We start from the raw sequence: 15,244 nt of genomic DNA, 5'->3' as shown, positions 1-15,244 counted from the left end.
AATGATTGACATATTATATGTATTATTACAGCACAGTAATTCTATATCTTCAGACATGATGCACCTGTCTGTGTGGTGTAAGTGTGACTAGACTAAGAGAGGTGGAGGTGATGGTTTATCCTGGGCTTTCGGGCTGTGTTTGGAGAAGGGGCCATGGGGGTTTAAGGGCACACAGGAGTTCTGTTTCCTCTCTGCTCTCTCTCCCTCACCCCGGTCCTCTCTCTTCTCCTCCTGACTGTATCCAGAAGAACGAGCGCAAGATTTCCTCCCTAAACTCCTCCTCTTCCTCCCTCTGCCCTGCTAAAGGTATGGCACACTGGCCTCCTCTGCCTGTGCCCCCGCCCCCCATTCCCACCCTCCAGCAATGGCCTGCCATCACTGCTTGCCACCTATCTACCTGACAGCCACACAATTTTAATCACAGCGCCACCCAGTGGATTGGCTTAGTAGCGCAGGGACACTTCAGGCCTTAAATGTCACCCGATTTTGAAACTAGGAATTGGGTTCTGCGAAGCTGCACTGACCTGGTGTCGGGTTCCTTAAGGGAGCTTAGATATTTGCAGTTTCTGTTGTGGATCACAGGACAAAAATGAAATGGAACGGCCTTTCAGGGATGTTTGCACAGCATGACAACATGCTTTTAAACACATCCAGGGAATAACGTGTTGGAAAAAGCAGATGACAAATGGAGTTACATGAAGGCATTTCCATTATTACATGTTTACACAGCCCCCAGAGAATTAGCACCCCAGATGCAGAGACAGCAGGTGCGGGGCTGTGGACGAGGCTGAGCTAAAGCGTTAAGGACTTAAATGTTGAGTACAGGCTATGGGGGAAGGGTGTTCAGACCCAACAGATTGCTGAATAGAATCACATCAGGACAAATTGTCCTGGAGGGCCAAACATATAACTGCCCATTTCAACCAATCACAGTCTTTGCACAGGCAAAATGGCACTATGCTAACAGTTTTAGCATAGCAGTAAAAAATCCACATGCATTTAAATTCATACAATGTACATGCAGAGTCACATCCATCTGTTTATACAACAGTATTTGCAGCTGGCAGGACTAAGCATGTTTAAGCGTGTGTTAAGTGAAGGTTTGTGTGTCCATATCCCCCGTACAGCTTTGTCGACTTGAAACTCCCACTCAGTGCCTTTTTAATAAATTGCGAATGTCTGGTGAACACTACTGTATCCTGCAAGAGGTGTATACAAGGCACTTGTACATCATGTACATCAGTTTTCATATCTGTTTAGCCTCAACATGTTAATAAAAAAACAACCACTTTGCTAATAATTGTGACCAAATCACTTTCCAGATCAAGTGATAAAACATAAGATGACACAGTGATAGGATAGGCTTCCATAGTGTGTTTTGAACCAATTTCAAAGAGGTTTAAAAGAGGTTTAAAGAGAGCTGGAAAACCGGTGCTGGATTTCAGATGCTAGGGACTGGAGTTGAAAGTGATAATTGTTACCATTTCTGCATTGACCCCATTGCCATTTTCTGCTAACCATCATCCTCCATTAACTAGCAACCTTGCCATTGATTGTAAAGCTATGTATTCCATCATCAGACTGTCTCAGGACTAAACTTACCAAAGAAACCTAACCAACAGATAGGCTACTTATTTGTAGCAGTGCATGTTTATCTACCTGAAGGACAGTCTGCAAAGCAAAGGAGCTTCACAGAGAACAGTCAGAGTTATGCCTTGTTCAGGGGTACAGGGGCATGTAGTGTCATTCTGTGCTGTACTGGGAAGCATTACTCCGCTATGGGAGCGAGGAGAGGAACTTTCTCAGGTAGGTTAAATGTCACCTTCTTCCAGACGTTGGTTCCATTGCTAAAATACCTCTCCTTGTTCTCCTTCCAGGTGACGTCCCAGGAGACCCCCACGAGCATCCTCCTGTTCAGAGTTTCATGAGCCCGCACCCCCGGGCCCCAGCGAGGGGGGCAGTCGCCCAACGGCTTACTAGGAAGCGGGGAGGACAGTGCCTGCTCCGAGTTGTCGCCTACTAACCTGGCGGGAGTCTCCTCTGTCTCTTCCACACCTTCTCCAGCCTCCCCTCGGACTCGGACACTTCCACCCTTTATACAGCCTTATCTCGGACTTGGATACCTCCACCCTTTCTATAGCCTCCCTTGGACTCCACTCTTTCTCCAGCCTTTCTCTAGCCTTCTCTCAGACTCTGACAACACCATCTTTTTTCCTCCAACGAGGAAAATCGTTTTGCCTTCACTTCCGAGCTCTGCTCGGAAAATTGCCTCCTGTTTTTTCCACTACAGACACTATGGAGGCTCTGGAACAGACTCTGCATACAACAGGAATGGGGAGCTGCGTTTGGAGGGCTCGTTTGTGCGTTTGTGTCCTGTGGATTTTTAATCGTAGCTGTGTGTTGTCTGACAAATCCAAAATATGGCAAATTGAAAATCTGCAGCTTAACTTGAACTCCTTCAGTTCTACAGCCGCAGGAAAACACTTTTTCACACAGCGATGTCATCATCAAAGATATGACCGAAATTAAACTCTAACAACTCTTGGAAAAGTCTGCTTGGGGGGAAGGTTTAGCAGATTTTTTATTATTAAGTCGTTTTTTTTTTTCTTTCAAGTACGCTTGCGAATGGTTCTCCCGCCATTTGCAAGGGATTCTGGCTCAGCGAAGAGAACAGCATGGGTTCAGCTCTTCCGCTGATTGTTCTAGATGAGCATGTGCAATCACACAACGGCTGTTTGCTGACAGCCGTCGCACCAGCTTTGCCTGACAACGAAACACAGTATTTACTCTTAAGGCTAAGACCGTCAGTGCAATATAGAGAAACACTACTGACTGAAACGAAACATAGTTTAAGGAGAGAAACATTGGGTGGTAGAACGGAAAACCGTTGTTTGTATATTAAGGATCACCGCAGCTGCCAAAGTTTGAACTCCTCATGTCATTTGATCTATCCCTATCTTATGCGTTATAATGGCTCCGTGTGGCTCTTAAATCAGCCTTGACTGTCACGACTACTTCCTGCCATCTCGTGTTCTAAACCCATTTTTGGCAATCCTTGGACGGAAATTTGAATGGGACTCGGTAACTGTGACAAGTTTGGTCCAGTTTAATTCAGTAAAGGTGCTTATTGGGTAGTTGGCACATTTCTATACATGGACCAAACGCTGCATCGTGTATGCTGTAAACTGTACACTGTAGCTTTTGCGCAAAGTAATTCCAAACTAAAAATTGCTAACGTGTGGAGAATTACGCAGAAATCCCATACTGGATACATGTAATTCCTCTACGTTTTAACAGGCGAATTTCCTCGGTTCAGTCTTACGCACCATTCCCCTTGCGGCTGCAACCGATATTACTTGTTCTCCATGTATGTTAAAAATTTGTAGCAAACTTTGGCAGGGTTGTGTTCAAACCAATGTTCTCCGTCATATCATCGACGCTGCCACACGCAGACTTGTTTGTATGCTGCTTCTGTGCATTGGCTGTATATTTTGCATTTGACGCTGTACAAAATAGGCTTTCTAATATATTCGTTTTGCGCGTGATTAGTATGGAACAATTCGTGAACAATAAAATCTGGGTAGCTGTGCAATAGCTGGCGTTCGATTTTTTCTTTTTTCAGATGTTAAACATCACGTACTGCAAATATTTTAGCTTTGCGAGCTGCATTATCTGCTTTGACGTTATTCTTTGGTTATGTTTGTTGACGCTTACGCCGTTTAAAATGAAACACCCGTTTCTGGCGCATCTACATACAGTATTATAAACAATATATTATTGCTTTCCCTTGAGGATTTTTTGGGGAACGAAATGTTAGCTTCTTCTCTGGATCGTGCTGCGCTTTGGTTTACCTTTTTCGCTTTGAGCTGGAGAGCAGCAGTGTTTTTCCTCTCTACAGTAAAAAATAAACAATGTTGTGGTAGCTTTTTGCGGTTTGTTTCAGACAGGCACTCTAGTCTGGCCTTGTTTGTGCTGCATCATATTACAAGGCCCAGCCCCCCAAGCATAAACAAGGGTTAGAGCTTGAATTCTACTGCATTCTGTTGTATTCTATTCTGAATTCAACTGCAAGCTAGATTTAAAAAGGAGACTGGACGAAACAGAGTCAGACGTATTGCATTTAGCACCATAGAGGTAAGGTAAAAAAAAAAAAAAAAAGCTCTTTGTACGTGGCCCACTGCATTAAAAGAAAACCAGCATTATGACGCTGTTGTGTATGAAGCCTTTATGATATGTATATAATGATTTAAGCTTTCTGGGTGTGTGAAAATTGTGTTTATAATATTGAGTGCTGATACAGACCCCCAGCTCTATCTCTGAATCCACTAATGTGTGTTGTGAAGATTAAAAGATGTTCTGAAGGCTTTGGGTTCAGTGAAATAAAAGGAGTGAATCATGATGCTGTCTCTGGGGTCTCTTCCTGTTTGTGTGTCAATTCACACTTTTAATGCACAAGAAGTCTACTACAACAGAACAAAAATGCAGAGAAGAGAACTCGCAGAACAGGAATTTGAAAATGGGAGGCACTTCACTTGGTTAACATGCAGGCAATATACCTACAATAACAGCAACCAGAGCAGACTCCGTGTTGGCTTCCATGGACACTGACCATGAGTCTTTATAGAAAACTATGATCATTCACTACATACATGGCTGAACCAGCTCTACAAATGCACATCACTCATTTCCACTTACGAAATCAAAAGCGCAAATTCAGTGACGATTTGTATCCATTTTTATTTGCAAACCAGTGAAACAATCTTCTACACACAGTTTAACCAATGACGTTGCACAGCATAAAAAAAAGAAATGTCATAGGTTTTAAAATTCAAGTTTTTGCCAAAGTAAAGCTACAGCAGGTACCGAGTATGTCCCAAGTCAACATATTGTTCCGAGTCTTAATCTTACCACCATTTCTCTCCTGTATGCTTTTTTTGTCCTGAAATGCTATATTATAATTTTTTTCAGGTATTATTCTCCCAAGTTAAATACATAATCCTGCTGGATTTCTTTGGAGTGTAACATTTAAAACTCAATCCATGTGAAAGTGTACAGTCTTTCAAGCATGAGGCCATGACAGAATACAGTACAGAGAATACATGGTAAACAGAACAGAAACCTTACAACATTACTAGATATTACAGCAGTGTATTGTAAAGCAAACAATGTATGTGATGGGTTATGTTTAAGCACAAATTTCGCTTAATGGTGTCACATTTTAGTTAAACTCAACCACTGTCCTCCCTTTTTCTTGTCAAATATTCCCTGTTAAAATTCACACTTGTGAGATGGTATTTCTTAAGCATAAGTATATCGCTCATGCAAGAACAAGCACACACACACACACACAAAAATTCAAGGATTTATCATCACAGTCAGAGCAAACCAACTTTCTGATATAGAAATACAGCATGTAACGGATAAATACATTCCTATTGGATAGATACAAAAACACAGCACTGCCACCACTGCATCGGGGTACTGGAGATCGGGCCCTAGATCTCATTAAGCCTACAGTACGGGGATTTGTCCTCTGCATAGTTAAAGCTTCGTGTCGACATTCCTACTCACAGCATCGATAGACAGCACGAGTAAAGTGCTTCGCAGCATCGTGAGGAACAAGGCAACAGCAGAGAAGGGGAGAGGCCCAGGGCTCCCCCGGGAGCGCCGGCCATGGTCCTGCCCTTTGGGGGCCTGTGTCTCATCACCAGGAGGGCGAGGCGTTTCAAGCGCGAGGACCAAACGCGTCCGTCGCGTTTTTAAAGGTGCTGAAAGCTAGCAGTGGATGGGGTCAAGTGAACCGCACAGAAAAATGAACAGGGCAGATGGAGTCATCTCAGCGTCTCTTCGGTCCTTTCTGCAGAGAACTGTGGGGGATTATGAGGTGATTTTCAAATAAAGACACACTACAGAGTTTTGTATGACTGCTGCTGCTTTTCCCACGCTAAATTAGACATCCACCCGATATAAACATCAATGTAAGGAGTCATATGGTACAAGAGGTCTTTTTTTCTAACAGCGCTTTGTAATACTACACAGCAGTTCTTTTAGTCTGGGGGAGATTTTTATTTAATCACATAAATCAATGTCGAGATGCAGTAACATCCTAACCCTAACTAATTACATCCCCCAAATACGATTAATGAGCCCAGTCTATAAATATGGGCCTGGACAAATCAAAGTCATTCAGCGCCCCAAACCACTGTGCATCTTCTATTGGTGATTCGCGACACTTCCCTCAGTAACACAGGAACAAGATGAAGCGTTGTGGGTAAACAGAACATCACCGGCAGGGGGAGGAGCTGTGGGCCTCTGACCCTTCTGTAAACTGGGATTAGTGCAATCTCAGACAACACGTGATGACAAATACAAACATGCTGACCTGGCCGACTACAGGTGACTAGATGGGCTTATACAGCAAAGAAGTGACATATTTCTTCTTGTATCGGTGAGTGGCGCTGAGGACCATCACGCCATCCTGCAAAATGCAAAGGAGAAACAGGACTGAGCTAACATCGTGCTCTGGGACTGGAGAGAGATGGGCTGAGCTAACATCGTGCTCTGGGACTGGAGAGAGATGGGCTGAGGTAACATCGTGCTCTGGGACTGGAGAGAGATGGGCTGAACTAACATCGTGCTCTGGGACTGGAGAGAGATGGGCTGAGCTAACATCATGCTCTGGGACTGGAGAGATGGGCTGAGGTAACATCGTGCTCTGGAATTGGAGAAAGTTGGACTGATCTCTGGGATTGGTGAGATGTGAGAGGTTTGTACATATTAATACAAGTAATGAGCTACAATAGCTAAGAAACAGAAACAGACACAAAAACAAAAACCTTTATATTAAGATCTTTGAAAAGTTTCATGCTCAGTTTCTGAGAACCGAGATTCAGATCCAGTACAGTACTGCAATACATTCCTTACCCAAAGTTTGAGTGACAAATGCTCTGTTCTTATTTTTTTATTCCTTATAAAACATATGGCCTTTACATTTGCTTAAATGAGTAATGGTTATGGAAGAAACTTTTAAAGGAGTGTTTGTTTAAAATTCCATTCACAGAGTTGGGTTAGATTAGGCCTGGAGTTTATGTGGTACCACAGCTGGTCATACCTTTATTGAAAGTGCATACAGGTGATTCAACATCACATGGTTGGGTTCAGGCAGCAGGGCTGGGTCACACTAAAAGAGAAATAAGGCCTTCTCAGTGCACATTACTCAAAGTCACACATGTGTGCGCACGCACACACACACACACATGGGCACACAAGTACACATACACACAGACACACAGCACTTTGGCTTTGATTACTTGAACTGACACAAGACAACAGCTATATAAAAGCTCTACTTACAGCACATTATAGCAGAGCAAAATAAGATATTTTATGTATAACTACATGAATGCAGTTGCATAATACCACTGTCCCTGTATTAGATACAAATGTTTGATAATGACAGTGAGAGAGAGACTGAATTTGTATTTCTGAGCTGTACTTTTATATCCACATTGTAATGAAACACCAGAGAGGAAGAGGGAAGGAAAGAGAGGGTAAGCAGGAGGCACTCACAGAGACATTGGTGTCCTTGTTCAGGATCACCTGCAGGAGGTGTGGTGGGAGAATGGGCGGGGCTTTGAAGCGTTCCTCGGGCCGAAACATGTACACTTCCTGTCCGTAGGGGCCTGGCGGAGAACTGGAGAGGTCTGGGTAAACAAAACAAAACACACCAGCCATTAACATCTGAAACCCTTACAGCAGGCCCCTCTGTGTTAACACTGTGTGTTACACAGTTAACACAGCCGGGCCTGCTGTACAATGAGTTAACACTTACACTGTGTTAGTCCTTCCACTGTGTTAAGTCTTACAGGTCATTCATGGCTGGACTGGATCAGTCTGAACACTGAAGAGAGATGTTGTAGACTGACAGTTCTTCAAACCTTTCTGTCTTAGAGCTTTTGGAGCTTTCATGCAAAGGTATTATTTTTTTCTGCTTCCACACTGAAAAAGTTTTGATATTCAGAGTATTACTGTGTGTATGCAGATATCAGCTGTTGAACTATAATGTGCACAGTAAATCTGCGTTTGGTTCAGTTTAAAGAATGTATCCTTTTCTGGGGTTGCTGGAAAAATGGCCATTTATAGCAAATAGAAGAAGCACAGCAAATACCAGGGACAATAGCAACTGTAACTGTTGACATTGGGGTGATGCCATATTGAAGCTGAGCTAAGCTGTCTTTTTCCCATGACTACAAGATACACTATATGGACAAAAGTATTCAGACACCTGACCATTAAACCAACAGGGACTGCAATGACATTGCATTCAAATACATATACTTTAATATGGAGTTGGTCCCCCTTTTTCAGCTACAACAGCTTCCACTCTTCTTGGAAGGATTTCCACAAGATTTTGGAGTGCTTCTGTGGGAATTTGTGCCCATTCATTCTGTAGAGCATTTATGAGGTCAGGCGCTGATGTTGCACGAGAAGGCCTGGCTCGCAATCTCTGCTCCAGTTCATCCCAAAGGTGCTCGTTGGGGTTGAGGTCAGTGCTCTGTGCGGGCCAGTCAAGATCTTCCACACCGAACTCCTCAAACCATGTCTTTATAGTCCTTGCTTTGTGCACTGAGGCACAGTCATGTTGGAATAGAAAAGGGCCTTCCCCAAACTGTTGCCACAAAGTTGGAAGCATAGCATTGTCCAAAATGTCTTGGTATGCTGAAGCATTAAGTTTGCCCTTCACTGGAGATAAGGGGCCTAGCCCAAACCCTGAAAAACAGGTGTGGCCAAATACCTTTGTCCATATAGTGTAGTTCAGTGTAAGCCACTACCCTCTCCATGAAGATGATCACCTTGTGCCTTTCTATTTACACACACATTTCGTCACATATGCAAATTGGCATGTTCATGGTGATGGTACTTTTTCTTTGTGAAAGAAGCATGAGTAACTGCAACTTACTTCAGAAACAACAGCAGAAGTACTGATATGAACCTGACTCATATAACGTAACTACATCTGGACCCCTTCGACAAAAATCAAGCCCAGCATTCATGTTATACATTGTTCTGGACATAAAACTATTAGTTAAGGTTATATTTAAAGACAGACAAGTTATAACCGAATCAAAATAAAGTAGCCAGCTCTATAGGTCATTGCTAACATGGAGTTTTAATGGGTGTCTGTGGTGCTGTCATGAGTGACGTTCTGTGTTCCAAGTTCTGTTTACAAGTATAATTACAACGCCAAGGCAACCCAGATTCCTTCGTTTCAAAGTTCAGGGTTGTAAAAAGTCAAAGCAAACAGAGTTGTCTGAATGACTAGAGAAAGAATGAAAAACACCTCCCCACTGAAACAACACTGACTAAAACAACATGGGTTACATGTGGGCATACATACTCATACATAACATTCAAACTGTAAGAACTGTCTAGAGCACATAAAATCCTGTTCTATCTACAGGAACATTTTTGGATAATCTCAAACTTCCAAGAGCCCAGTTTCAGAGTCTATTACATTGACAGTGTACTTTTTTTGTCTGATAGAGTGGTGCACATGGTCAAACCTAATGGAATGAGGCACGGCTTCCTCCATCAGTGCAATGCTTATAAACAGTATCTGCATGATGTGTGGTGCTTTGGACAACACATTTTGGTCTGTAACACACAAGATGGTGCAATAAAGCTATGTTGAGTTCTATGCAAGTCACCCTCAAAACAACAACAGCCAACCAGTCACTGACAAAATAAATGTGCGTACCAGCCAAAAACAAAAGTTTGTACCTGAACCTATACAACATATTCTTGTATATATTTCAACATAGCATTTTTTTCCCTGCTCAGCAACAGCGAAGCTGGTTCACCTGATGTGTCTGAACACTCCAAAGAGTCCACCTGCAGGGCGTCAAACACCTCAAAGTCGGACTTCTTCACCTGGATCAGGTTATTAATGGTTCCCATCTGGCTGGTGACCACGGGCTGTGGGGAGGGGAGAGGGTCCACCATGAAGCTGCTGGTTTGGCTCACCAAAGCTCAGTGCGGGCTGCTCTACAATTCAACACAACCCAGGGAAGCGGCTTGGTTGCACAAACCTAGCAGCTGTAGGTCTGACTAGAAAGGGTCTTGTAGCTGGCGCATGCTAGGTTTGTCCTACCAAATACAGTACCTGTCAATTAGTGTTTCTAAACAAACCTCAGGACTTTTACCAAAGAGCCACAAATAAATTTTCTATGCGACTCAAATTACATATGCTGCAAGACACTGCATCTATAGGCTAACTATAAGACATACTTTTCATGAGTTTCAGAGAAAGCCTCCAGGTGCCCTTAATGGAGCGGCTCACATGAGCACATGTAGCATATCAAGGCTGTTTACTTCACCTCTGAGGGATCATGCACCCACTGTCCATCCACAAAGAACTTGTACTGGTGTTCCCCTTCTGGCAAGTCCAGGATTGCCACAAAGTCATTGTGGCTATAAAGAGAGGCAGAGGAAAATAATCAGGCTAAGTACAACAGAACACCTCCTCTTCTAACAGGTTCACATTACATTACTGTCATTTAGCAAACACTCACAGCTGGGAATTTAGTGAGGCAATTGTGAGTTAAGTACCTTGCCCAAGGGTACAGTGGGTCAGCGGGGGATCAAAACAGCAATCTTTCGATTATGAGCCCTGCTCCTTACCACTACGCTACAATGCTGCATATCTAAGAACTAAAGACAGCCTTTAAGCCTTTGACTGCACATAGAGGGAAATATGAATTTGCATAAGAATGACCATAGTCTACATCAATACCAATACCGCACGGTATCATGCCACGCCGTGCAGTGACAAGCTGTGCCACGCCACACCATTCCTACCTCTTATTGAGCGGGATCTTGGTGCTCCAGTTGTTGAAGGAGCCAGCGATGTACACCTCCTTCCCACCGCCCGCCCAGCGTATGACGGTCGGCCGCGCCTGGGGCCCCGGCTTTACCGGGTCATCTGGATCAGGGCTGAAGGGCATGAAGTCCTTGTCTCCCGAAGGCTGAGGGGTGTTTGGAGCCCCGTGAGTGGCTGCACGCCCGATGTGCCTGTGCTTGGTCCAAAGACCAGCCACCCCCACCTCCCCACCCCGCCCCCTGTGAAGACAGGCCCGGCCCGCAAACAACAAGCGCTGCACATTGCACGCCTGAGGCTTTGTGCAATAAGGAACAAACACTAGCCCCAAGGGGGAGATAAAGGTTACCATACTCCAAAGAAAGCTAGTGCTCTTTTATTGGAATAATGCTCACATTTCGAATGAAGTAACCTTCTAAACCACACATTTAGTAAAGCATGAGTACAGGGTGGAGAAATTCTACACCACCCTGCATATCTTGTAAGGTGCAGTTTTATCAATATACTAATATTTCAGTCTGAGAGACCTCTGCCAGAGAATTCTGACTGTATATTAATAAAATTGCCCACATGAGACCCTGGGTTGCATATAATTTATACTGTCTAAACAAACCAAGAGACAGAATTAGCAGCAGTGTGACTGTAAACTAACTAGTTATCTTTCAATACTACTAGTTTGTCATACACAGGGTTGTAATGGGTCCTCTGCTTGTTCTTTATTATATCCAGCTACTGTTAAAATGTTTTCTAACTGATCTCATCAAGATGATACACCCCCTTTGCATTCTCTACTTGACCTCATCAAGATGGCACACCATGTCTGCATAGGAATGTGTAATTTAATCAATGTTTCCTGCTGATTATTAAACATTGGTGTTTTGTCAGCGTGACACAGGCAAATACACTGTTTATCTGTCTTTATACATACTGGGGTGAGAAGCCCTCAGTTCAGACTAATTTCCAACTTGCTGTGGACCGCTGTACGGAATAAACTTTCATTTCTGGTTGGACTGCTGAGTCTCCCAGTCGTCTCTTCGGAAAAGCTAACATTGTTGAGATAATTAGTAACTTTGACTCTATAGTGTCGGTGTTGATGTTAGTTAGTACCTTTGATGCCATAGTGTGGGTACTGAAGGTGTTAGTACCTTTGACTCCATGGTGTGAGTGTTGAAGATGTTGGGGTCATCAGTGCTGTCCACCATGATTTTGCTGGGCTCCTGCTCCTTGTGACTGCCCCCACTGTCGGAGCGGTGAGACTTTGCTCCATGCCGGTCACCCGACACTCGGTCGCTGGTGTTGCCCATGGTCTGTCAGCCCTCCCTACAGACCGACATGTTACGTTACACAACAGATGCCCTTACCTACAGCAACTTGCACAACGTACATGGGATCTATTCATACAGCTGCATACTTACTGAAGTATTTGGATTAAGTATCTTACTCAAGGCTACAGAAGCAGTACTTAATCTGGGAATCAAAAGAGCCACTTTGGGTTACAAGGCCCACTCCACACCACCAACCATGCTGCTGCCACAGATACAACTAGTCCAATCACACCGATATAGAGACTCTCTTTTCCATGAAGACCTCAAAAACAGATTAAATCACAAACACCAGATCTGCATATAGCGCAACATAGGCCCACACACATGTGAAAGACAGGCGACTTAGCTCAGTAAACTAAACAGGTACTGTACTTCAGAATTAATTTGACTCTTGCCTCTTTTTTTGTGATCAAGGCTGCAAAGAAGAACTCACCAACGTCAACCAATTAAAATGCAGAGGCTGCAATGCTGTCATACTTCATCAACACTATATGCTGTAGGTTGACATACTCTGCTGTCAAAATATTCTAAATGCAACAGCAGGTGTTTAAAACAAAAAGAAATGCTTATCAGAGCAGAGATGGCCAAAACATGGGCCCAAAGCCAAATGTCGCCAGCAGCACCTCGTTAGGTTATCGCCCTTAAGGGCATTTATATTTAGTCACTTGGCATTCGCTTTTATCAAGAACAACAACATACAAAGCAAAGATACATTAAGTGCCTGTAACAAAGGCAGTTGGACAACAGTACACACAGAAAATGTCAGACCACATCTGAATCTGTGAAAGCATCATGTAGTGTTGCAATAACTAGTGCCATGTTGAAAACAGTCTGGAGTGTTATAGCAGTCAAAATTTCAACAGCTGGTGTCAAAGTGTAATATCACCCTAGGGTAACACCCAAAAAGGCAATATTCATAAGTGCTGCAAATAAGCAGGCAGCGAGACTCGTTCACTTGAGCTTCACCATTAACAGAAAGAGAAAGAGAGAGAGAATGTAAACAGGGCTTTCTCTTTCCGTTTTCACAATTACAGCTGCGGTTTAATATACTATACTTTAGTAAGATGTTAAAGTAAAACCAGAGTCCGCAGACGCTCTGCTCGTAAGAACACAGCTTAGCGTAAAGCGCTTTAGAGGGCCTGCGTACACTCAGTAGCAAATCATTTTCATGTTGCGCAAGTTATGGTTGCTTAAATGTTAAGGCGGTACATAAAAGGTATGACTTCTGCTTTACAATTCTGACAGGCAAGTTGGCGCTAAGTACTCTCTTGTCTAGTGATAGTAAACCGCTTTACGAGAGGCATTATCCTGCCAACCGGCTCAACCGAGATTACACTGGCAAAGCGCTCTACATGGCACGGCACTCCAAATACCAAATACTACAAATACTCCACATATATGGTAACATACCGTGCGAGGGTTTTAGCGTGTCTGCCTATATTTTTCAGTCAACAAATTTTAATGTGTTTTCGACCCTTGAGATAAAGATTTTCATATAATTTCTGGGGTGCCTTTAAATTTGAAATTAATTCATTTCAAATTCATTTCTCTTCCTTAGAAAAGAACTTCAGACAAGACATATACATCTTGGGAAAACAGGCAACCTACATGATTCCTACTCAGTAGTCACCTTCTTTCATGGGGAAGTGGGGTGATGGATCCTCAAGGTGCTTCTGTTAGATTGTCTTAGAACATTTCTTGTGCTTGTTTCGTTACTTTTTGTTTCATGTACTTTTCTTGTACATAAATACATGTGATACATTTATTTATGTATTTATTTGTTTGTTTGTTTGTTTTGAAAATGTCCTTTCTAACGCAGTTCGCTAGTCAGTTTAGGATTTTATATTCCCAGCCAGGTACGCTACTGAACCACAAACCGTGCGTCCGCCTTTCAATTACTTCAAACATCATACTGACTAGACACATATCAACCAGATTGTTTACGAAAAAGTCAAATATGAATGTCTTACAAGCTAACAAACTACGAGCCCAGGGTTTCACTAGCTTGCTAGCTAGCTAATGTTACATTGTAGCTATATATAATTTACAATTTCTTGGACTGTTTTGATTGCTTCCTATCAGCCCCGGTCCAGAAGAGATACAATGAGCAAAAACTCGTGAGCTACTGTAGCTAATTAGCTAGTCTAGCTAGCGTTCATATTTAAGTACTCCCAGAAATGGAAATGCTCAGTGATACACCCATCGTCTGTAGCCAGCTAGCTTCGCTGTCACCGATTTAGCGAGCTCGCCCGGTACAAATACACTACCAACACACACCAATTAGTCAGCTAGATGACAGAAACTGAGCCGGGTTCACTGTGCAGCTAGCTATGGACCTGGCAAACGCTTAGCTACTCGAGTTTGCAAAGGCACTTCGATGTAGCTTAGCTAATGTAAGTCAGTTGGCTTGTTTGGTTTGCTCCCACAACAGCACAAGGTAGCAAGAATATTTTTAGCTGCAGTAGCTTGTTAACACCTATATAACGTTTTGATACACTTACAGCGAGGGATTCCGATCAGTCCAAGCCTTCTTTGATTTAAAACAAAAAGTCACTGGCCGCAGATTTAAAATAAAACTCAGCAATTTACCGGTCGACACTATTCAGTTACAATTTATTTACATCGAGGGCACCAACTCGGTTAACATTCTTGTCAACACTCTCGTAACATGCAGCCTACGGCAACCGAAGTGGCTCAAAACTGTATGGGCAGCATTTACTAAACGCGTTGTTGGTGAACTGCTTGACTCACTCTCACTCAAAAACAAGCGGAGCAAAGGTCATGTTCCGCGAAATGACACAGATACTGCCCTTTCGTGCGCGTATATAAATATAGTGACACAATGCAAGAGCAGATGAAGTTGCACATTTGTGATAAAATAGTGAGTTGGTATGGGGTTACAGTTACTGGCATGACTGGGTGATTTGAGAACAGCTGTTTATATACAAAGTAGAGAATGTCAAATTTAACATGACTGAGAATCCAAGCATACTCTGTTTGAAATATTTGAAGATACTGACATTCAGAACAGTCTGTACAGGGA

General features: G+C 43.1%; 2 protein-coding genes across 5 annotated transcripts in view; one reads left to right on the top strand and one right to left on the bottom strand.

The window, feature by feature from the left end:
- The window catches only part of LOC118795950 (myomegalin-like), a 59,104-nt gene extending 55,144 nt beyond the window's left edge, over positions 1–3,960 (top strand). For all 4 annotated transcript variants that reach the window (XM_036554771.1, XM_036554770.1, XM_036554769.1 and 1 more), the window contains one exon: positions 246–3,960. In XM_036554771.1, coding sequence (XP_036410664.1) covers positions 246–401 — 156 coding nt within the window. In that variant the 3' untranslated portion in view covers positions 402–3,960. The remainder of the gene's footprint in view (positions 1–245) is intronic.
- A 778-nt stretch (positions 3,961–4,738) lies between these two features.
- On the bottom strand, positions 4,739–14,863 carry prkab2 (protein kinase, AMP-activated, beta 2 non-catalytic subunit). Its single transcript, XM_036554664.1, has 9 exons — positions 14,703–14,863; positions 12,022–12,196; positions 10,858–11,024; positions 10,377–10,470; positions 9,861–9,975; positions 7,570–7,703; positions 7,112–7,180; positions 6,383–6,478; positions 4,739–5,867 (listed from the first exon to the last, which is right to left on the bottom strand). Exons 2-8 carry the CDS (start codon positions 12,178–12,180, stop codon positions 6,401–6,403), a joined length of 816 nt encoding a protein of 271 aa, XP_036410557.1. The 5' UTR covers positions 12,181–12,196; positions 14,703–14,863; the 3' UTR covers positions 4,739–5,867; positions 6,383–6,400.
- Between the last annotated feature and the right edge of the window lie 381 nt (positions 14,864–15,244).

This window comes from Megalops cyprinoides, chromosome 20 (genome assembly GCF_013368585.1).
Source record: "Megalops cyprinoides isolate fMegCyp1 chromosome 20, fMegCyp1.pri, whole genome shotgun sequence".
NCBI classification, from domain to species: domain Eukaryota; kingdom Metazoa; phylum Chordata; class Actinopteri; order Elopiformes; family Megalopidae; genus Megalops; species Megalops cyprinoides.
Note: the sequence above shows the minus strand (reverse complement) of the source record. Positions and strands in the feature narration are given on the sequence as shown.